Source organism: Bombus vancouverensis, chromosome 7 (assembly GCF_051014615.1).
Source record: "Bombus vancouverensis nearcticus chromosome 7, iyBomVanc1_principal, whole genome shotgun sequence".
NCBI lineage: Eukaryota > Metazoa > Arthropoda > Insecta > Hymenoptera > Apidae > Bombus > Bombus vancouverensis.
In genome coordinates, this window is record NC_134917.1 from 8,380,362 (window position 1) to 8,402,637 (window position 22,276).

General features: G+C 36.7%; 4 protein-coding genes across 8 annotated transcripts in view; 3 read left to right on the forward strand and 1 right to left on the reverse strand.

Moving 5' to 3' along the window:
• Positions 1–9,489, forward strand: part of LOC117159076 (palmitoleoyl-protein carboxylesterase notum) — a 38,131-nt gene extending 28,642 nt beyond the window's left edge. The window contains exons 6-13 of the mRNA XM_033338604.2: positions 46–322; positions 1,055–1,368; positions 1,989–2,252; positions 6,012–6,185; positions 6,493–6,724; positions 7,035–7,385; positions 7,691–7,878; positions 8,383–9,489. Of these exons, the coding sequence (XP_033194495.2) occupies positions 46–322; positions 1,055–1,368; positions 1,989–2,252; positions 6,012–6,185; positions 6,493–6,724; positions 7,035–7,385; positions 7,691–7,878; positions 8,383–8,744 (2,162 nt within the window). The 3' untranslated portion in view covers positions 8,745–9,489. The remainder of the gene's footprint in view (positions 1–45; positions 323–1,054; positions 1,369–1,988; positions 2,253–6,011; positions 6,186–6,492; positions 6,725–7,034; positions 7,386–7,690; positions 7,879–8,382) is intronic.
• A 122-nt stretch (positions 9,490–9,611) lies between these two features.
• On the forward strand, positions 9,612–12,931 carry LOC117159078 (uncharacterized). The gene is made up of 3 exons (XM_076620201.1): positions 9,612–10,542; positions 11,510–12,002; positions 12,854–12,931. Exons 1-2 carry the CDS (start codon positions 10,417–10,419, stop codon positions 11,855–11,857), a joined length of 474 nt encoding a protein of 157 aa, XP_076476316.1. The 5' UTR covers positions 9,612–10,416; the 3' UTR covers positions 11,858–12,002; positions 12,854–12,931.
• Positions 12,932–12,948: 17 nt separating this feature from the next.
• On the forward strand, positions 12,949–18,031 carry LOC117159075 (patched domain-containing protein 3). 3 transcript variants are annotated; one of them, XM_076620200.1, is made up of 11 exons: positions 12,949–13,184; positions 13,622–14,003; positions 14,088–14,197; positions 14,266–14,512; positions 14,598–14,671; positions 14,772–15,219; positions 15,567–15,812; positions 15,931–16,233; positions 16,323–16,887; positions 17,000–17,482; positions 17,560–18,031. In XM_076620200.1, exons 3-11 carry the CDS (start codon positions 14,097–14,099, stop codon positions 17,955–17,957), a joined length of 2,865 nt encoding a protein of 954 aa, XP_076476315.1. In that variant the 5' UTR covers positions 12,949–13,184; positions 13,622–14,003; positions 14,088–14,096; the 3' UTR covers positions 17,958–18,031. The 3 variants fall into 3 exon arrangements, with proteins under 3 accessions (XP_076476315.1, XP_033194493.1, XP_033194494.1); XM_033338602.2 differs by lacking the exon at positions 13,622–14,003; XM_033338603.2 differs by lacking the exons at positions 12,949–13,184; positions 13,622–14,003 and adding an exon at positions 13,407–13,581.
• A 138-nt stretch (positions 18,032–18,169) lies between these two features.
• Positions 18,170–22,276, reverse strand: part of PlexA (plexin A) — a 424,177-nt gene continuing 420,070 nt past the window's right edge. For all 3 annotated transcript variants that reach the window (XM_033338599.2, XM_033338601.2, XM_076620199.1), the window contains exon 12: positions 18,170–22,249. In XM_033338599.2, the coding sequence (XP_033194490.1) occupies positions 22,076–22,249 (174 nt within the window). In that variant the 3' untranslated portion in view covers positions 18,170–22,075. The remainder of the gene's footprint in view (positions 22,250–22,276) is intronic.

Sequence of the window (22,276 nt, forward strand, 5' to 3'; positions counted from 1 at the left end):
TAATTAATAGATGAAAATGTTTGTTTTTCATTTTCAAATTCGTAGCGCCGCTGTTCGTCTTCCAATGGCTGTTTGATGAGGCGCAGATGTCGGCGGATAACGTGGGTGCACCGGTGACTAAGCAACAATGGGATTATATACACAAGATGGGTGACAGTCTGCGACAGACATTTGAAAACGTTAGCGCGGTCTTTGCCCCGAGCTGTATTAGTCATAGCGTTCTGACGAAAAGAGATTGGCAGTTGGTGAAAATAGATGAGATTTCCTTGGCACAGGCGTTGCACTGTTGGGAGCAAATACCGATTGGGAACCGTCGAAACGAGTGAGTATCAAGTCTTTTCCAAAACTAATTTTTCCAAGAATACAAAATAAAAAAGGTAACGAAGTATTCTGTATAAATCAAATTGTACTATATTATTCGATTGTATATGTTTACGTAAGTTATTTTTATGAATATTTTTATGAATACACACATTCAAGGTTTGCTTCATCTTTTAACAGTATGTACAATAATTAAGAGGTCGCTATTATGAACGATCTTAGTGTATTAATTAAGCAAACAAAAGTAAAGGAGTCCTATAAGCTTGACAGAAAAAGAGATTGGCATGTTATTAAAATGAGATGAAATTGTAATAAAAATTGTCTTTAAAACAATTATCAAAAATAGAATATATAGACACTGAAAATTAAAGTGAAATATAGGACGACCTTGTAGTAATTCTGAACAGTGTATTATAACGAGTATTTTAATTTACATATTTTTTATCTTGCATCTAACTTATGTATATCCTGCATATTTTTTCATCTTTTTCTACTTATTCATAAATCCTATTCCATATAACAATTTTAAATTAATAAACAAAAGTCGAGTTGTGTAATACATGTTGTAATTTACATCATCATATTACAAAATACTGAACAACAAAAGCCAGGTTGTTGTATATTGTACTTTCTAACAAAAGTTACACAAAGCGCTTCTTCTTTCATTTTCCGCTGTTTCACTTGCTTCAACGCGAAACTGGCAGCGAACTGACTTCGTCCCTGTTAATTTCAGCACTCGTTCGCCAATTGAGACGAACCAGCCGTGCGCGAAGTCATTGCGGAAGCTACTACGATCCGGTCTGACGAAGGGAAACGGAACTTCGTTTGAACCGGGAAGAAGCGGAAAGAGCGACTTCATAGCGGAGTTGCAAAAAGTCAGATCGTCGATGATCGGTAAATCGATCGAGAGGAAGATTTCGTCTAACGCCCTGATGCAGGACAGGGAGAACAAAAAGAGGAAGAGGCGGAAGCACAAAGGCAAACGCAGGGACAGAAATAAGATATCGAAGATGAAGAAGGAGAAACATGAGCGCAGAAAATCTACAGGTAAATTATTATATAATATATAATATAATATATATAATATATAATATATATAAATATAATATATAATATAATATATATAATATATAATATATATAAATATAATATATAATATAATATATATAATATATAGTATATATAAATATAATATATAATATAGATAAGAATTACTAAGTGAGAAATTATGGATGCAAAATATTACATTATATCTTTGATATTTCTTTTGGTTTTATAACTTTTTATAACTTCTGCATAATCTTTTTAATAATTATTTTGAAGTAACCTCGTACTGTAGTTCTTTACAATTGTTGAGATATTTATTTTTGCAATCCATGCTACTTTAATTAGAAGGGGTAACATTTTTCAGTCTACAAAATCACTTTGCCACTACTTTATTGACAAAACCCTGCTAACAAATTAATTTTTTATGAAAAATTCTATGTTTGAACAAAATTATTAACATATCTCTCCCAAACATATTAGCTTCTTACGTGAAAATGTTTTCAGATTATTTAATCCGAACACGCTTTACATTTTCTCCGTTATCCATTTCTTTTATCGTATTCGTCGAAGAATGTACATATTTGAAGAAATGGATCATCTGAAATTCGTTGAAATTCTAGGTCGTCGGAAGGGTAACAAGCAGAACAACGACAGCAACCATACAGGCATGTTCAACGGTACCAGACCGCAGCGCTCGGTGATACCATCTGGCAAACGGAAGTGTGTCCAGGGCTGCCACTTCCGGTTAATCGAACGTTGCACTTGGCCGCAGTGTAATCACAGCTGCCCAAAGCTGCACAACCCGTTCACCGGCGAGGAAATGGACTTCATCGAGCTGTTGAAGAGCTTCGGCCTCGATATGAAGAGCGTGGCGAACGCGTTGGGTATCGATATACAAACGTTGAACAGTATGGATCACGACGAACTGTTAAATCTTCTTACGCAACGAGCGAACTAACTCGTCGCATTAAGAAGATACATTCCATAAGAAGAACAATAGAAAATGACGATGTTGATGGAGAAAAAAATAAGACCTTAATTTGTACTTTCATCGACCGTCATTTTCTTTCATTGTTCGATAAAGATGAATATTTCCTTGGGAATCTTTTTTAGAAAAGAAGAGACTGAAAGGAAACAAGACATTTAATGCGTCTCTAGAGGAGAGCATAGTTTTTTGTTTGAATTTTTTCAGACTCTTGAAACAATTTTGACATCATTAAATTTGAAATCATTAAATTGTACATAAGTATTCGTTAGAGTTTCCATGAAATACCTAGAATTTTCGTTAGAGGAATCGAGTCGATTATATTTTATGGTCGAATTCATCTTCCAGCAAGTTACTCAATTCAACGACAATTTCTTTAAACAATTTTCGTCGTTCGTTCTTGCGTGTGAAACGTGTAATTCACACCAACCTCGCGAGTAGCCGAGTAATTTAATTTATTTGATAGGTTGTAGGTAAAGTAAACGGGCATATAATCATGTTACGAATTAATTCACTCGCCTTCGCGGTGACGCGATCGCTGATCAGCCATGAGGCTTGACGTTCAATTTACCAAAACATCCTTCCCTCTTCAACGTTTGTACCTGGTCAGATAGAAAGCAACATATTCGCAGAATGATCTTTCGAATTGTAGTTTCTGGTATGATAAATTAAGTAAAGTTGTTTGTATACTATTGATAGACTGATCAAGATCGAAGAACTTTTGTGAAAGCTCGAACGAACTAAGTAATGCAATTTCCGACAGTTACACGTATACCGAAGAAGTTCGAACTGGAGACGCTCAGTATTAATACTGCCGGCTTATGGTCGTGCCGCATTCGATGTCCAGCTAGGGCTCAACTGGAAGTTAACGTTCAGCTCGACTCAATAGAATGCGCCGGAACCGAATTTTGCGAATTGATGCCAATAACGAGCAAACCGACCGACAAAGCAGCTTCATAGACTGATTAAATTATCTACCTCAACGAATCAAATCGTATTAACGTCCTTCTCTGTACCGTAAACGCCGATTAGAAGAGTTTAACGCGATAAGAGTAATTAAGGAGTTGGGTTAACGCGTACGCGCGCGTGCGCATAGAAAGAAGCCGCGGGTCATTGTATCTAATTGTACCCAGGCACTGTAATATACATACTTCTCTGTAGGATTAACTAATTATTTATTTAGAGCGAGAGAAAGAAATGCGACGATCAAGACGAGAAGAATTCTTCTAAGCGTTTAATTTATTTTTCGCGCGTTGCAATCGATATCAATCCTCTTCGACGCTTTGTCCTCACATTTGCGTCCGTCATACAAATCATTGTTATTTTGTACTCGCGTGAGACTGTAAATAAATTGTATATCTGTTATACTAAACGAGTTATAGAGTTTTTTTTATTTTATTGCGTGTACCATTTAATCAATCGCTTCGTTTCTTTGTATGTAGAACATCGACATGGCTAAATGGTAGAAATAGAATTTTCACATCGAATTGCATTCGCGTTTTTGTTCTTTGACAAGAGCTTAAAATAGAAATACACATATATATATATATATTTTTAGGTAATATCTCAAGTCATTTGTTGAAGATATTTTAATGAACTCTACTATGAAAAAAGTCAATAATGCATAATTAAATTATAATTAGAGTTTACGTAAAAAGTAGCAGAATACATGTACTACCTCCTAATTATTAAGGAAGACAGAATTTCGATAAAAACGTGTCAGAGAATCTAATTCATTGACTACACAATTTTACAACACGTTTAATTTTCTAAAATTCACACTATCGAACAAATGAATAAACTATTTAACCATTCGTGTGTATATTACTACGAAATACTAAACTATTTACGTATAATCGGAACAGCGCAGGCAAAACATGATATTGCCTGATCATATAACAATCTCTGTAATTCTATGTCAAACATTCTACACCAATGAATACAATCCAAAAAAAAAAAAATTAATTTCCACTAAATTGAATCTTCCCGTTCGTCCAAAATTATTCGAAAAACACATACCGCGAATGATAAACAGTTTCGAGAGAAGCCTATGGCTTGAATATACACACCAAGGATACATAGTCGGTACTCGGTAAACATCATCGAACGCGGAGTAACGATAAATCGAGTCGCCTCGTTGGCTGCACCTGTACCTAATCATCATCCTGTTAGCTCTCACGACTGCCGTCCCTTCCTCCCCGCTTGTTCAGCCACGAGCGAGGGTGATAATTCAATGTAGAATCAGAATCCGTCCCCAAACCCCGATGAACCGGGATCCGTCGATGCTTGGTGCCCGGCGCGTACTCTCCGATCTGTTCGCCCTCCCTCCGTAGTCGTTGTCTCGAAACTATATATTCCACGGCATACGCAGGAAATGGTGTTTAATGCCGGCGGGTCAGACCGGGTCTGACCCCCGATGGTTGGACGGCAGTCGATAGGATGATCGAACGGTGGACAGAGAAAAACGGAACACGTTCCATCGGACGGACGACGAGGACAGCCTAGTGGTCCCCACCGAGCAATTGACGTGTCCGAGGAAGTGATGGAAGGATGGCACAATGTGCTTGAATGTCCCATAAGCGAGCGGGTTCTATATTAAACTGGTCCGGTTACGGGTCGTTCGGTTGTCTATCGTTCAGTCACTGGACTGTCTCCAGACGACCGGATCGGTTGGACCAGCAGGATAACGAGCGTTCGATTCCTATTCTTCTTCTTCATTGTGTCGCTTCTGTACGGCCTACGGTACTCCGCGAATCGATCGTTGTTCGCTTGCCACGCCGGACGATGAGCCGATCGAGCGGTTTGCGATCGCCTTGAAAAGCTGCAGGCCAAGAAAGCGACGCGGGAAAGCGGCGACGCTTCCGTGGGCGGGCAACGAAGCGCGACTGAATGCTCGATCGGCCATCGAGAAGCAAGGAGAACCAGGACTCGAGGGACTCCTGGCGATCGACTCGCTGCGTCGGAAGTGGCTCGCGGAGTGTGCGCGCTACGTGTAAGTGCTTTTGCTGTTGCTCTGCTGTTCGGATTCGGTTTTTTCGTATTTTCATCTCGCTTTTTATTGTTTTCTTTTTTCGTTTCGATTTTGGTTAATCGAATGGTATTAGATTTCGTGGGAATCGTAATTTGAAATCGGTACGGTATAGTTATACTAAAAAGTAAAAGAAATTGATGAACTCGTAACAAAGACGACCCTTGTCGAACTTTTGTTTCTTTCAAGTAATAAGACATTCTAGTAGTCGGTAGCTAGACTCAGAACACTGTAAAAATTGATATTATAAAAAAAGTTTCATATTTTAAATAAAAAATCTACATCTTCGTTTATTGCTGAATTAAATTATCTAGTTCTATAGGAACCTTCGTCGAGAGGTTCATAACTTCGATTATTTTTAGAATTGAATTTTTATCCTTATTTATAAATATAGGTAAATCTTTGACACTGAACGTTGGAGTACGGTTTATACGGGAAGCTTGGATAAAATAGTATCACTCGATGATGCTGAAGGGTGTAATATTGCTGCTTCTTCATTTATTTTGCGATATCGGTGAGCGTAAATCTAAATTTTCTGTGCTTCTCGTATTACACTTGCAATATTCTTAATAGCTTGGATCGTGTAATTCGATCGATAAAGATTGCTGACGATAACACTCGTGATTTTAGCATTGGCAGCACAATGCGGAAAAGTATGGCTGACAGTCTCCTCATTGTGGAGACCAATCGCTGCCAGCGACAAGGTGGTCGACGCTGAGCTCGAAGTAAATTGGGATCTCGATTGTCCATCGGGCACAGGATACCCAGATACCATCAAGGTGTTCACTGCTGACCCAGCACATAGTAATAAGTTTTGTTTGCTTCTCTTGAACGTCGTAACTAGTGATTCAAGGATTAAATCCTGTCTTATCGATGCTAATTAATCTATAGTTTCGTTATTCTCCTTTCTTTATCTTCGATAATTTTTATTTTCCATTTCTATAGCAATTACTTTTTATATACGTCATATGTCATGAATTTATTCAAAAGAAGCTACACGAACCATTCAAGTGAACAAAAGCGTGTATTTTCTTCAATTTCATCGAAGTTTAAAATTCAAAAGTAACCATTTCGATATCGGTCGACGCAACCATCGATATCGCGCTTCCAGATAAAACGGTGAAGCCTAAGCTGACTTTGACTTCGCTGCAATATCCACGCGGTTACTATCGAACGAATATCACCGTGGGTCGTCCACCACTTCCGGGTGGATGGGATACCAAGGATGGCGCGACGCTTCCTGGTCCACATTGCCTGAAACACCATGCTGCCCTTTACAAGGATGGAGTTATCCTTACCAGTTCCTGCTTACAAATCTGGCCAACATGGATGTACGACTTGAGGTAATATACTTATCTTCCATAAGTTTTCAAACATTATTCAAATTAGTTTCTTCACTTGCCAATAAACATTATTCGGAAAGAATATTTCCTCATTAAGAAAATTTATATGAAATTAAAATTAAGAATCTATTTTTTCAAATTGTACTCAAATCATTTTCTTTAATTTCCAACAAATATCATTGCGAAATTTTTTCTAACAAACATTACTGGAAGATTTTCTTCTCAATAAATTCTTAAATCTAAATTTTATTAAGGAAGAATATCTTCCTTTACGAAAATTTATATAAAAAAGATTTGCTATGTTTTTCAGGAGGCAATTAGGAATGCTTCCGATAGGAAGTTTAATGATACCCGGAACGCATAATTCCGGATGTTACAAGCACGGTGACCTGACGAGGCGGGACGCGTTTCAAAGATACCTCTTGACACAGGATCGCGATATATGGACACAATTAGTGCACGGTATAAGATATCTAGACATCAGGGTTGGTTATTATCCGTCAATTCCGAACGGCACTGCCATCGAAGAGGACAATCACATAAGCAGATTCTGGATCAATCATGATGTCATCCGGATCACCCCTCTCTCGGCCATCATCAAAGACGTGAGAAACTTTCTGAACGTCGCTAGGGGAGAAGTGGTCATCATGGATTTTCATAGGTAAATTGGCGATATAATGCAACACTGACGACTTACGGATCAATAATACCGAGAGAACAATTCGGTGCTCGTAATGCAAATTGATTTCAAATGGCTATGAAATTAAGTGTAGTAGGTCAACATATTTATATCGTGTATTTAACAATTGAAAGGAAATTTTTGTTCCAAAGTCATGTATGACCTTATTGTAGGATAAGAATTGAGAGAAAAATTGAAATAATTTGGTGATATTTATGTAGTAGAATAACTGCATATTTTATAGTTGGAGGGAAACGATGTTCAACATGGAATTGTGTTACTTTTAGATTTCCCGTGGGATTTGAAGATAGACCGAACAGGCATTGTCGATTGGCCATGATCCTCTTGCAAGAATTCGAAGGCTTGATTCTAAAACCCGATAGAGGGGTCGAAGGTCTGGGTCCGACCTTGAATGATATTTGGACCGGAGGGAAACGCTTGATAATTTGCTACGGCGACAAGCACACCGTTAATGGTAAATTTACTATCAACCTCCGTCCAATGAAATTACCTAGGTCAATATGCAGATTCATCCAGATATAAAAATTGGCTTAATGAAAGTTCTAATTTTACTTGAATTTTATACAGTTGGTCATAAAAGCATTTGACCATGTTAGATATTTAGAACATTTTATCAAAAATTATAAAATACTAAAGAAGAGAGACTACGAGAAATCTATTCTTTACAAATATTTATTATTCTTCTCAACATTAGTTGTTCAATATTTTCAAAATAAAATTATATTGCGAAAATATATACTTTAGTATAAAATATTCAGGTAATACCTTTTCAGCCAGCTGTACTTAGTTCATCAGGTATTTTATTTTAACATACACTTATATTATACATATACTTTATATTATTTAAATATCCAAGAAGAGGATTTTAGAAATATAATGTGCACAGTACTCGTTCTTATTTTCAATATCATTTCAATTTTACTTCGCGAATCGTACTTGTAAATTAATTTTATTCTAGAATACGACTGGCTGTGGCCAACGATGTCTCAAGCCTGGGGCAATCAACAAACGGTGGAAGGGCTGTTCAAATATTTGGAGAAAGTTATCATGGGTCCGAAGAAGTCCCGGAACAGTCAAAATCCATTGTGGGCGGTGATGGCGGAATTAACACCGTATCCGCTAGACATAATCTTTAATTTATCCGGCGGACTGCGGCAGATGGCCGACTCGGTTAACAGAAATCTCACGTACAAATTTCAAGAGGAATGGTGGAAGGAAACGAACATCGCCGCAACGGATTTCTTCCTCGGAAATAATCTGATCGACGTGTCGATACAGGCGAACATTAAAAAGAGCAACATCGCCCAGTGGCGTTTGTAACGTGACAGTAAATTTGCATACTCTACGAAAATTTCACTTTAATTAGATGCTATTTTCTTGGTGGGAGGAAAAGTGCGGATCGTGTGAAGTTTTTCGAATTTCCTTTAGAAATGATTCTAATTCTATTAGATTGTCCGAAAAGTTTCTTTCGTTTTATAAAGAAATAATAGACGCACAATGTTTTTTGTTTTATATTAGTTTATTCAATTATGCACGAACATAATAATAGAAATAGAACGAAATGCATCATACCTAATTCAATAAAATAATATAAAACAGAAATTGTTGTTCATCTATTATCTCCTTATGAAACGAAAGAAACTTTTTGGGCAACCTAGTAATTAAAAATACGATAACTAATCGAATTATGTTTTGCAATAAGTTTCCTAAGCCATTTCTAGCGAAAAAGTTTTGAAATTTATTATTCGATAGAGCATTCTATGAAAATATTCAGAAAGATATAGGTGTTTATTAAATTTATTTGAATTATTTAAACTGATAATTATCTTTGAAATGCGAAAGATCGAGAAGGAGAAAGTATAAGAAAAAATAGAAATGCTTATGGGTTAAAGGGATAAAATCGGCAGTAATTTCTTTTTAAGGAATTATAAATTACTGATTAATGGTTTCTTAGTAGATCGGATTCATCGATTGACCGTGATAAAGAATCTTAGGATAACTGTTGTAAGAGACATGTACATTAAAAGCTCTTAAATGGAAGTATCAATACATGTACTAACGAGAAGACATGCTTTTATCTCTCTTATAGTGGCGGTCAAAATGTTCTGGTTGAGCTAACAAACAAAATTTTATTTTCCAAAATTCAATTCAACGATATAACAAACCTATATAACAACCGGATACTTTTGATAATTACTATCACTATATTTAATATTCTCAAGATTTCAAACAAAAAGAATATCTGGAGTTCGCTATACGTTTGCTCAATCAACGTTTCACACTTCCAAAAATCATCAAGCCAATCTCACAATAACACGAAAACTTCACAAACTCGCATTTCTCAGCATCGTGTCAGCACGAAGCTATTCAATTCAACGGCGGAAACTTGCTGCACGAACCACGTGTCCTACAATTCCCGAACTTTTTAACGCGGCCGTGTTTCCACCGAGGAAAATAAACGAGTTCGTTCGAAACAAATGCCGCGACGTTTCCGAAACGTGCTCCAGCGAAGAATCAGCGTGGCGCGCATCGATTTGACTTCCAAATGGGACTGTAGAAAGCGAGATCACGTTCGGGACACCGGTTTTCGAGGTAGTCAGTCGTCTGGTAGCAGCGAACGACAACGAATCCATGCGAAGTGAATTTTAACACGGCTCCATCCGTCGATTCCTCTCGTTTAACCGACTTTCCACTCGCGTACTCGCGTTCATACTAACTTTGAAATACGCCTCGTGTTTCCATACTTTGGTACATTCTTAGTCTTTCTTTTTTTCTTCTTTCCTTTTTGTGTTTATTTATCTCCGTCGTTCGTTGACCACCATTATCGTAGCTTTATCACGACACTGATAAATGGTCCCCTTCTTGCTCGTCGAGATACGGAATGGCGCACGCAATGAGATGAATGAAACGTTAAGGAAACAACGAGCTACGTCGCCCATTCTTCGCGTTTTCTTTCTCGGTACGAAGCCAGCTGGACGGCTAACGTGAAACAATGGAGAACAATCTTGCGAACGAGGTGAAAGAGCTGTGGGTCGTTTACGTTTGGTGGTCATGCGTTCTCATTCTGAAGATGAACGCCCTGACGTGGTTCACTGGGCGAATACGAGCCACCAGACGGGTAAAATATCCTTATTTTCCTTATATAATCCTTATTTTGATCTAGCATTAGATATCAATAAAAAATCTGTCTGGTCGTTTATAATCTCTTAACCGGGAGATACGTATGTATGTGATAATTTATCATTCGACTATCAATCTCTTCGACGTAATAATTTCTTTATTCCTAATCTTCTATATGTGTGTCAAAACTAAATTATATTATGTTTACATGGATGGCTGGCTGACAATCATGGAAATAATTTTCAAGATTTTTAAAAATCAAAAAGATAATTTAGTTCAGTGTTATTTTTCCTAAAACAGTATTCTACGTTTACTATTGTAAGAAATTCATTATACATATTTTTTCTACATCATGAAAATATATCATGATAGAGATTAAAGTTATTATAGAAATATATGATTAAATTTAATTTCTCAAAATCATTACTTGTATACCAATACGATTTCTATTCTGCCATATGTCTAAGTGTCAACTGATTAGCAGATTTAAGAAATCAATAACAGTTGATCTTGAATATCGTAGTTATAACGATAAGAATTCTAGTATAAATACTACCATCTAATATCTTTTCTGTGTCTGTAGGTGTATGACTAAGTATATTCAAGATACACTGTTATCTCTTGATGAGATATTTCGTGATCGAATATTATAAAATACATATTTCCTGTCTTATCAAAATTACCTAACAGACAAATCAGAGTTAACATACATTTAGACATTTCAAAGTTGACATCAATAAAAACACGAAATACTTTTGATCATTATTTATATTACGCCACGCCGCTTATCGTGACGAAAGTAGTTCTGAACGTACTTAAGCACTTGATTACATACGTATTTATGTTCTTGGCAAAAAGTGCCAAGTCTGATTATCGAAGGAGAGATTATTGATAATAGATTTTTTAACGTAATAATATTTACAAGTCCATAATTGGAACGCATCGTTTTGATCGATTTTTCACAGGTGATTCACAGCGAGGAGGACAAAATGTGGTTTGCAAGTACCGACATAATTTTATGTCCTACCGGAGGAGGTCACGAGGACGTGGTTCGCATCAGAAATGCACATCAACATGATCTTGGAATTATAATCCCTTATCTGCTAATTGCACCGATATGGCTGACTACGTCACCGCTGTTTCCTATGGCTAGATTGATTCTACCCGCTTTTGCGGTAGTTAGCATATTACGTACGTTGCTCCACATTAAATTCGTGGACCTGCATCGTTATTGCATAACAATTCTGTCCATCTCGGAACTTTGCATTCTAATTTACATGTCCGTCGTATCTGCGTTTTACTACGCATCCTGACCTCGGTATAGTAATATACGTATTTCTTGCAGTTCTAGAAACGTGATCGTTGCATTTTGATACGATACGTAGCTGCAGCGTTCAACGTGTCTCGTGTCGCGTAAATCAGTAAATGTAGACGTCATCATTAGTGCGGTTTATAAAGGTCTCTTTAATAAAATTGAAATATGAAAAAACTTAAAGTTTTTGTGTCATATTTTATTTCATATTTATTGAAGATTTTTTTTTTTGCAAAATATGCGGGAATGAATTTCGAGATGTTTGTACCATCTATATGTGACACAATGAACATTTTTTAATAGACGTTTTACGTACAGGCAAATAAATGAACGAAAATATTGATATAATAGGTCAACGAGAATATTTAATTTATGTAATTTGATTTATTTAACACAATAAAGATGCAGTTCGAATAATTTACAATTATTTAATCAATGTAGAAGTACAGCGCGTATTTGACCCCGTGTTCAATACGTGTCTATTAGTGTCCAATAACTCTCATTATTAACACAAGCTAGTAGCAAAAATGCAAATCTGGCCTATAAAACGTCACAAATGATAAGTAAACTTCTTAACCAATTCTTTTCACAGTCACAATTTAAGATGTTTTCTTCAGTTTTTATACAAAGAATAACGTGATTCTAGCACATTATAAAATATCTTGAAGTATCCGGATATGGTGCATGTTACACAATACTCGTTGCAAAAACAAATCTTCAGTTCTTCTAACGATCTATCAACTTCCTGTTATAGACCAATTACAGTGTTCTTCGTCATGCTACTTTTTCAATGCATGAATTAACAACCGATAAACCAGAATATATATTGTCATTTATAGAACTACGATGGTAACTTTATTTTAATTTATTTGCCAGAGAAATTAAGACAATGCGCTGCGCTTCATCAGTCATATGCCGTGCACCCTTCTGATTACTAATTCGTAATTAGACATGAAAGAAACCGCAGAAGAAATTAATTATAGTTATTGTTTCACAGACAGCATGTGCACATGCAACATCGAGCCACATAAGAGCCGCGATCATCGTGCTTATTCGAGTTTCAACTGCTAACGTACTGAAAGCGAACACTGCCTCGGTGTGCAATATCTTCGTTATCATTGGATTTAATTGATAAGTATTTAGCTTGTCTAGATTATGACGTGTTCGTTATGTTACGTCTTTGAGATCAATAGTCAGTTATTAAGTTAATTTTGAGTGCAACCTGTTCAGATTCGTAGAGCAAAGCGTCATAGTCGTGATTCAACTGGCAAGAAGTACGAGTGATACTTTAAAGAATCGATCTCAGTGGAAATCGTGTAGTGCTCCTGGTAAGTTCTCTTCCTTTGTAATTTTCCATATTACACGGAAATTGTGAAGGCTGGAGTTAGTTATCTATATTGAAATAGAATGCAAATTGTAATGCAAAGCAACAATGCAAATATTTGTGTTAGACATTTTAATATCTTCATTTTTTATATATTTAGATTGTAATATATTCTTATTAATAGTATATTCTTATAAATTCTTGAATTTAATATCTTCTTAATTGGTTACGTCATTACAATTTCTTGGAAAATGCAGATCTTGCAATGTTTATTCATTCAAAACCGGTATACACGTCAATTCTAGTTCTAAAAACTTGGCAAAGAAATAAATGTGTATACGTATATACGGTCATTTCTAGACCTCGTTGGGACTAAAACACAAAATCAGTGTATAGAAACGGTAACATACAAATTTTTAATTTAATTTTTCTTTTAAACAGATACTTTTTATTAACCATCGATGCATGTAATTCCGTTGTCCACTCATATGATAATTTACATTAGACGATAGTTACGCGCGCTGATAGCGTAACGTCTATCAGATGTAACCTGATGCAGCGAAACGAGGGATAAGTCGAGAAGGGTCACTATGGATAGTGACAGTCGATTGTTCGCGGAGCTAGACAAAAGTTCCGTGCACAAATTGCTTCAAATGGAAGTGTTCGTCTTTGATTGTATATTTTTCTTTACATTTCTATATCTATTCGTGTACTTAATCGGTCGCCAAATTTAGAGGTTAGGTATACATTGTCCTTCACCCGTTGCGAAGGACTGACTATAAAGCCGTAACTTCGGATTACGAACGGAATTATTCGTTTTGAGGTGATTCGATAAGGTTTACGCTTATTGCGCGTAAAATTCGATCATGATTCGAAGAGAAATCATGGTGCTGTGATTCGATTTCAGCGTAAAGAAATGGAGATAGAAGAGAGAATAGTTCACAAACGGTCTTTCCGAAGCTTTCTGCAGCGCATACCACAGCGTTTATCAGAAGTGGTGGAACATTTTTTCTATAGGTAGGTCTGATAATATGCCCTCTGAGTAATATAAGAATTCTTCGTTGTCAGCTTATATCTTTTTTCAGACTCGGGTTGCGAATTGCTCGACGACCGTTGAAATGGATAATTGGAAGTACTGTGATAGTATTGATTTCTCTTTCTGGTTTATATTTTTTTCATCAAGAGAAAAATCCTGTGAAATTATGGGTTCCACAGGACTCTGACTTTGTTCGTGACACAGAATGGATGTTCGAACAATTTGAACAGGGTTTGAGAATGGAGAATATGATATTAACTGCTGATGATGTATTAGAACCAGAAGTTCTTGCAAGAGTATCTACTTTTACTTATATATTTTATTGTAGTAAGGTTTCTCTATGTGTGTAATATATATTTTAGTTTATTTAAATTCTTTCAGCTAAATGGAATAACAAAGGAGGTTATTTCTGTACAAACTTCTGATCAAATTGCATGGACAGATGTATGTTTCAAGTAAGCATTCTTCTGTGCATGTTATTGAACAAGCTTTATTTTATGGATACTATAAGATGTGCCAAAAACCAAAACTAATTTCTCTTTGTTTAATGAATAGAGTACCTGTCATATCAGGTATTGTACATAGAAAAAAGCGCAGCGATCAACTGCTGACTGATGATTTCTTTGAAATTGAACCAGACAAACAAATTAATAACACTGTATTTGAACCTGCAGTTCATGTTAGTCCTGAGCTCTATTGTAATGTAGTAAACAATTTGCCAAAAGCTTGCCTTTTAAGCAGTATCTTGGATATATGGGAATATGACACTAATGTGATTCTCCATAAAACTAAGGAGGATATTATTAAAGATATAAACACCACAAAAATTAGTCCCACATTGGGCCATCCACTAAATTTTACAGAATTATTGGGTGGTATAACAAGAGATGAAGAGGGTAAAATCATCTCAGCCACAGCAGTAAGAACACAATGGGCAGTTAATGTAAACTTTTCAAAAGTGGATATGAATAATTTTGGCAACGATGTTGGAACAGCTGATTGGGTAAGGTAAGTTTATAAAAAGGCCTAAATCATGATTTCTAATGTTTTAAATAGTTTCGAATTTACAAAAGTCTTATAGAAATATTATTACTAAACAGCTTATAATGTGTACATTATATACCATATACTTTAAATGTTTTATATGATTTAGGCCTTGCTTTATTCTTGAAATGATTTTGTCAAAATCAACATTAAAATGTCGCTTTTTTGATAAAAAAAATAGTAGATTATTTATAATATATATTTTATAACATCTTAGATCTTTAACAGAATCAATATAAATTCTATATATTTTGTTCTGCATATATCATAAAAATATTTGGAATAAAAATAATATTTTATTTCTAGGCAACAGATGATGTATTACAGTGGGAGCTATCCTATTTGGATATATTGCACGAAAATGCAAGGATTTTAAATGACAAAAAAAATGTAAATAATACATTAGCTATCTGGTATGATGCTGGTAGAAGCTTTGGTGATGTTACATTTGTAACAATGTTCGGAAATATTGGTATATTATCAATAGGATTCATTTTAATGTTTTTCTACGTTCTAGTCATATTCTCGGATTACAATTGGGTGGGATGGAGAGTGAGTACTATATTAAACTTTCACTGATATAAGAAGTTGGAATATGAATTTAGTTTTTCATAAAAAGATTTTATGAGAAGCACAAATTTTAAATTTTACAAAATACAATTTTCTCCAGGTCTATCTCACAATTGGCGGTCTTTTGTGTGTGGGTGGTGCTTTTATAGCTTCAATCAGTGTGTGCTCTGCTCTTGGAATTTCGTATGGACCTGTGCATACTTCTTTACCTTTTATGTTGTTGGCTCTTGGAATAGACGATAATTTTTTAATAATGGCATCTTGGAAAGAAATACATACATACAAGTTGAATCAAAATAAGCCATTAGAAGAAAGAATAGCTTTAATGTTAGGGCATGCAGGCTCGGCTATTATTATTACTTCTCTTACTGACGTTGTTGCCTTTATTATTGGTGCATCCACAGTAAGATTGAATTGACATTTAACTTATTACATAGATGAAAGGTATGTATGTGTGTGTGTATATATATTAAATTTTATATATGATTCTAGATATTGCCATCCCTTCAATCATTCTGTATTTACGCGGCGGTTGGAGTGCTACTGACGTTTTTATTTCAAGTCACGTTTTACGTTGCTTTCTTTACCGTCGATGCCCGACGAATCGAGAATAAAAGAAATTCGATACTACCTTGCATCGTTCATGAAAACTTTGTACAGAAATTCACTAGTCCGCAAGAAGAACCTGCCGCAAAGTTGATAAATAAATTATATTCAAATATAATTCTGACAAAACCCGGAAAGATAATGATAGTATTAATAACAATAGTTACAGTATCGGCTGGAATTATGGGTACATTAAAATTGGAACAATGGTTTGACCCAGGCTGGTTTATACCAAGCCATTCGTATTTAAGTAAATATATTGACGTACGACGCACTCAATATCCCGAACATGGTTACGAAGCAATGATTCTTATGGGAGATTTCAATTATACCGCCGAGTTTCCAAAGCTAATAAATTTGGCTGAGAAATTTGGAAATTTATCAACGATACAAAGTATAAATTCTTGGCCCAGTGATTTTGCCAAATTTGTCTTGGAATATTTTCAAAAAGGTTGACAATATTTTTTATTATTGCAACAATAATAATTCAAAAAGAAACTATAACAAACAAATCAATAATATATTTTATAAGTATATATATATATAAATATTTTAATTAACAGATTTAAGATATGAAATACTAGAAGACGTGGAATTCCGAAAATATCTGTCCAAGTTCTTATTTAGTCGAAATGGAGGCAAATATCAACGGAACTTCCGTTTTGGAAAAAGCTTAACGTGCGGTGAAAGTACTGCACCGATTTTAGTAGCTACTATAGATCTTACCTTTAAACGATTTTATGGTCCTCATCAATGGATCCCAGCGATGGATGAAAGTAAGCAGGTGGCACATGATGCTGGAGTCAATGGTTTCGTCACAGTCTGGAGCGAAGTATTCAGCTTATGGGTCACCGACAAACTAATCGCTCAAGAAGTTCAGCGTAATGTTTTCTTGGCTTTGATTTGTGTCATGGGAATGACAGGGTTACTGATCGCTGAGCTGCAGACATGTTTCTGGATCTTTTTATGCGTACTTCTTACACTTTTGAATGTTTGCGGATTCATGTACTTTTGGGGCTTGACAATAGATATTGCATCTTGCATTGGTGCGTAATCAGTTTCTTTGACAATTTCAACATAGCACAATTTTGTCAACATTATTATATTAATTTTTGTTTTCCAGGTTTGGAATTGGGCATTGGATTATGTGTGGATTACGCTGCTCACGTTGCACACGCATTTATAAATGCTGCGAGTGTAAGCGGAAATGAAGATCGTACAAAAAGAGCACATATCGCGGTGAGGTACATTGGTGCAGCAGTTGCATACGGTGCTGGCTCGACGTTACTTGCACTTTCCATGATGGTATTCTCGGACAGTTATGTGTTCCATGCGTTTTTAAAGATTTTTGTTTTGGTAATATTGTTTGGTCTCTGGCACGGATTATTTCTTCTGCCGGTTATATTAAGCACTATTGGGCCAGGAAGTCTACGATCACATAGAGAACCAGAATCTCCAGAGAAGGTGGAGGATACAGGCGACACCGTTACTAGTCCCCTAAATAAAGCGACGGAGAGTTAAACAGAACGCCTAAGATGATTCTTTATCAATAATATTTATTTTTGGTTCAATAAACATACAAAATTATTACACTATCCGTACTATTAATCACACATTTATACAAAAATAATAATAATAAAGATCGGATAACTTAAAAACGGCATTATTTATATATATATATATATATTTATCTAATATATTAAGATTAAAAAAACAAGTACAAAATAATGTAGCAAGGTTGATATAGATTTATTAATAATTATTGATCGGAAAGGAACATGACTATTATAAACGTAACGTAATCGTGTTGCTGGATGCATTATCTTTTTTTTGTTTTGTATGTATAATCATAATTAATGTTTATGACGTAAAAATGAGCGGCGAGGGAGCGACCCCGGATTGATTGGCAAGCTCCCTCCGCTGCCTCTCTCAGTCTTACACAGTCCACAAACATTCATGCAAATCTTTCATTCGAATGATCTGTCATTCCCAGTCTTTCTTATTTGTCATCTCACTCTGTACCAATGGTCCCGCTCCTCCTTTTATCGAGACCATTTTTTTGACGTAAGATCAATCTTACCTCCTCGAGCAGAGACAAAGCAAACAAGAAGACCTAAATATATGCTCATACGTACACGGTCATCCTTCGACAAAGACATTCGATTCGAGGCGTACGTTCTCTCTCCAAATACGACTCAGCATACACGGTAGTAGACTGCCGGGGCAGCAAGCCACGCACGAACGATACGGCGATACACATCTCCTTACTTAGTTCGAATTTTACAAATTGGGATCGTACATTCCATAATTAACGAGGAACCATCAATACAATAATAATATTTACTTAGCAAAACGTGCCGATCGGTAGTGTGGCGAAGGACGCGTGATGTGTGAGCACAGTTAAACGCGTTACGAAGGGAGGGGGGAATTTGATGATAATAACGATGATATTGGTGGTGGAAGGGGTGATAAAGTTGGCGCAGGAGGACGTTGGTAGAAGGGAGAGGCGGGTTCTCCTTCGTTTCAAAGGCTGATGATGACTGAGCAAAGAGGGAGGTTGATTGAACGTTTCAAGGAAATTGCACGTCTGCTTACCAGGAGTTCAAGGTACACGCACTTTATAGGGATACACCATGGGAAAGACACTCAGGGCAGACACTGATATAGAGACTAGGCTACCGACTATATGTATACCTATCTAAACGTGTAATTAGCGTACGCACCGCGTACACCCGGTACGCCCGCACTCCGCCCTTTCGGGTTGTTTTTATTTTTTGTTATTATTTCTTTTGTGTTTCAATAAGTAAGCACGTGTACTTACATGTTCGTTACACGCGCTCCTGTCCCTCACTTTCTATTTGTCTTTCTTGCTCTCTCTTCTCTCGCTGTCTCCTTCCTACTCGTTTGTCTCACTTTCCCTTTTTTTTTCTTTTCGATCTCCTCCCCTTTTCGTTTTGTTTAAATTATTATTATCATCGTTTTATTACAATCAGCGATCGCGTCGTAATCGTGCTTTTATAGTAAACGCTATGTAGTCTTTATTACTCAAGCTTATGCCCAAAAATCTACCAGAGGCACTTTGGGTTTATTAGTACCATTTGAAGTCGGCGTGCGCGGGGGAGGGCGCTGCGAGTCCTTTGTCTTTTTTTGTTAATTTTTTCATTTATTTATTTATTTTTGTCATTTGTAAGTGATACAGCGACTGAACAACGTGAGTATCTTCTCGGTTTTCTTCTCGTGTTTCTCGACTTGGCGGAGTACCCTGTCTGTGATCCATTTTTTTCTTCTTTATGTCTCACGTACGTTCGCCGCTTTTTAATTTACGCACCCATCCATTCCCCCTCCCCCGTTCCTTTCCCGTAGCCTACCAACTCCGCATTTTTTCCTGCTGCCTTTCCTTCCCACACACGGTCTTCCGATGTTTTTTGAGCAATAAATACTTTCTCCACTGACAACTGCACATTGAATTGACGCACGGGACACTCTCACGCATACACAAACAACACTCATTCGCTACTAGCCGCTCGCGTTGACAGAACTCACGAAGGTTGCTCCGATTCGACCACCTTCGGCGATATGAATTCTTTTATGATAGTCTCGATATTTTATCGAAACTTACCTACGCGGAATCGAGAAGTCTTATCACGTGACGAAACACCTCATTGGGTTTCGATGTGCGTTTGTAAAAGTGGTTCGTTAATAGTACGATTAACTTGGAAGAAATGATACAGCGAAGATTATGAAGATTCCTAGCGAAGGGTTTTCGAAAACGATGATACCAGGTTTGATCCCTCTCTCTCTTTCTCTATACATATGTATATAGATTAAAACGAACGATTTATACGATTCGACTCGTTTGAAAATGGCGTACAGGTAAAATACTCCTAGAACAAAGAGGTTTTTCGAGCGCTGTCTATCGCGAACGGCTCCCGACCACTCTCATCTGCATCAATTGTTTTAAACTTTCACCCATACCAATATGGCTACATCCACAAAGTTTAATGTTACGCTTTAATTAATGATTATCAATTCATATCAATTCAATATCAATGTATTACAATCAGACAATACTCAACAGTGATCGTTATTCATTATATATTACAATAATTAAGAGTGACAACAACATGACGACGGAGGCGTTGAAGCATTACAAGGGAGAAGAGAGAGTGGCACAATGTGATTTCTTAGGAATGATGAGAAAGAGTAGAAGAGGCGCCGATAGTGGACATCTTTACTACATGTAATACAAAGAGAGGTAATTGATGACACGAGGACAATGAGGGATTTTTTTCTGATGAACATGAATTGCGCGACAATGATCAGGTGAACATTAGGTGATGGATGCACGACGATGAGAACGAACGATTAATGATAAAATGGAACAATGAGCTGGAGACCAAGGAGGGGAAGCACGCACACTCAACACAACCGTCACATCGAGCTGGCCTCGCGCGCGGCCATAGTCCATAGATTAATACCTATCAACTAATACACAGTCTGTCTCCGATTTCGCGGATGACTCTTTCCTTTTTTTTCGTTTTGGATGCATGTAAGTATAAATAATACGCGTAATGCATGGCGTACGTACAGTATGGCATCCTGCTCAATCAATGACGGTCGAAGCTCACGTTTACAAATTTTGGACGAAAATTGCTATCGCGACGCCTCTGTTTCTTCATTTTCCTTTCCTTCTTGCTCATTCTTTCTCTTCTCGTGCAACGATTAATCGCCGCGAGAGAAATATCTCGGTATCGGCGCCTATACTGTACGCGCGCTCGTTCTTCGGATACTGCATATACATACACACATACTTTTGCGCCGGTATAAAGTGTATATATGTACACATATACATACGACATACCATCCATGTATATATAATATACTCATATTGTTTAATTAATCATCGTTAATCGTTAATTATCTTATTTATTAAAATTCGTCAGTTCGTAATTCAAAAAAATTTCTGCTAATAGCGGTGGATGGAAATGTTTCTTCGTTAAAAATCGCCGATCTCCGATAGCGGCGGCAAATATCGACCGTTTTAAACACATTTACAAGTTATCGGTTTGATCGGCTGATTCGTTCACTCACTTATAACACTAATGTTCTATTATTTTTTTCGTTCGTTTTAAAACCCTATCCGCCGGCGGTCGCGGCGTGTAAATCGTCATCACGACGATTTCATAGCACGCGAAAAATTTTTCAGTTTTCATTTCGTATGTGGTTTCGTGGCCGCCGGGTGGTGTGGTTGCACATCGATAATTCTATTACAATTAATCGTGATTTTGGTATTTTATGTACAATTATGCGTGACAATGCGCTGTTGTGATTATTGCCACACCTGCCAACCAGCGACCAAATTCAGAAGACTTTGTCACAAAAACACTTCAGTCCTCGTAGACATTTTATATTTCTCCCGTTCGAACAGTTTAGCGGTCCGTTGTGCAATTTCTTCTTGTATTAATAATTCGCGTACTAAGCTGAGATAACTGGCTTGCACGGAAACCTGAGACGATCGATTACAACATAGGCCAGTCCTCTTGGTGCTTCATTAAGAGTACCTAACTGCGGTAGAATATTCAGCAGGGTAACTCTTGGCGGGCGGGCTTTGTCATATGCTTCATAGAGTTCATGGTACATCAGGGGTTATCCGCCGCCATTATATTGTGTACCTGTTCGAGTTTGTATGCCAATCTCTGCTTCTGTGAAAACTCGTCCTCCTCCAAAGTAACTATCAGTTGTTCGTTGTATTTACCCGCGTACGTGTATAATTCGTACAGGGCACAATTCGTGTTGAACTCCGTCGTATGCAACTATAACAAGGAAATGAAAAAATGAGA

Coding starts and splice junctions, on each gene's coding strand:
- LOC117159078 (XM_076620201.1), top strand. CDS start 10,417: ATGGAGAACAATCTTGCGAACGAGGTGAAAGAGCTGTGGGTCGTTTAC. Junction 10,543..11,509: donor GAATACGAGCCACCAGACGG/GTAAAATATCCT, acceptor GATTTTTCACAG/GTGATTCACAGCGAGGAGGA.
- LOC117159075 (XM_076620200.1), top strand. CDS start 14,097: ATGGAGATAGAAGAGAGAATAGTTCACAAACGGTCTTTCCGAAGCTTT. Junction 15,813..15,930: donor ACAATTGGGTGGGATGGAGA/GTGAGTACTATA, acceptor AATTTTCTCCAG/GTCTATCTCACAATTGGCGG. Junction 16,888..16,999: donor CTTGGAATATTTTCAAAAAG/GTTGACAATATT, acceptor TTTAATTAACAG/ATTTAAGATATGAAATACTA.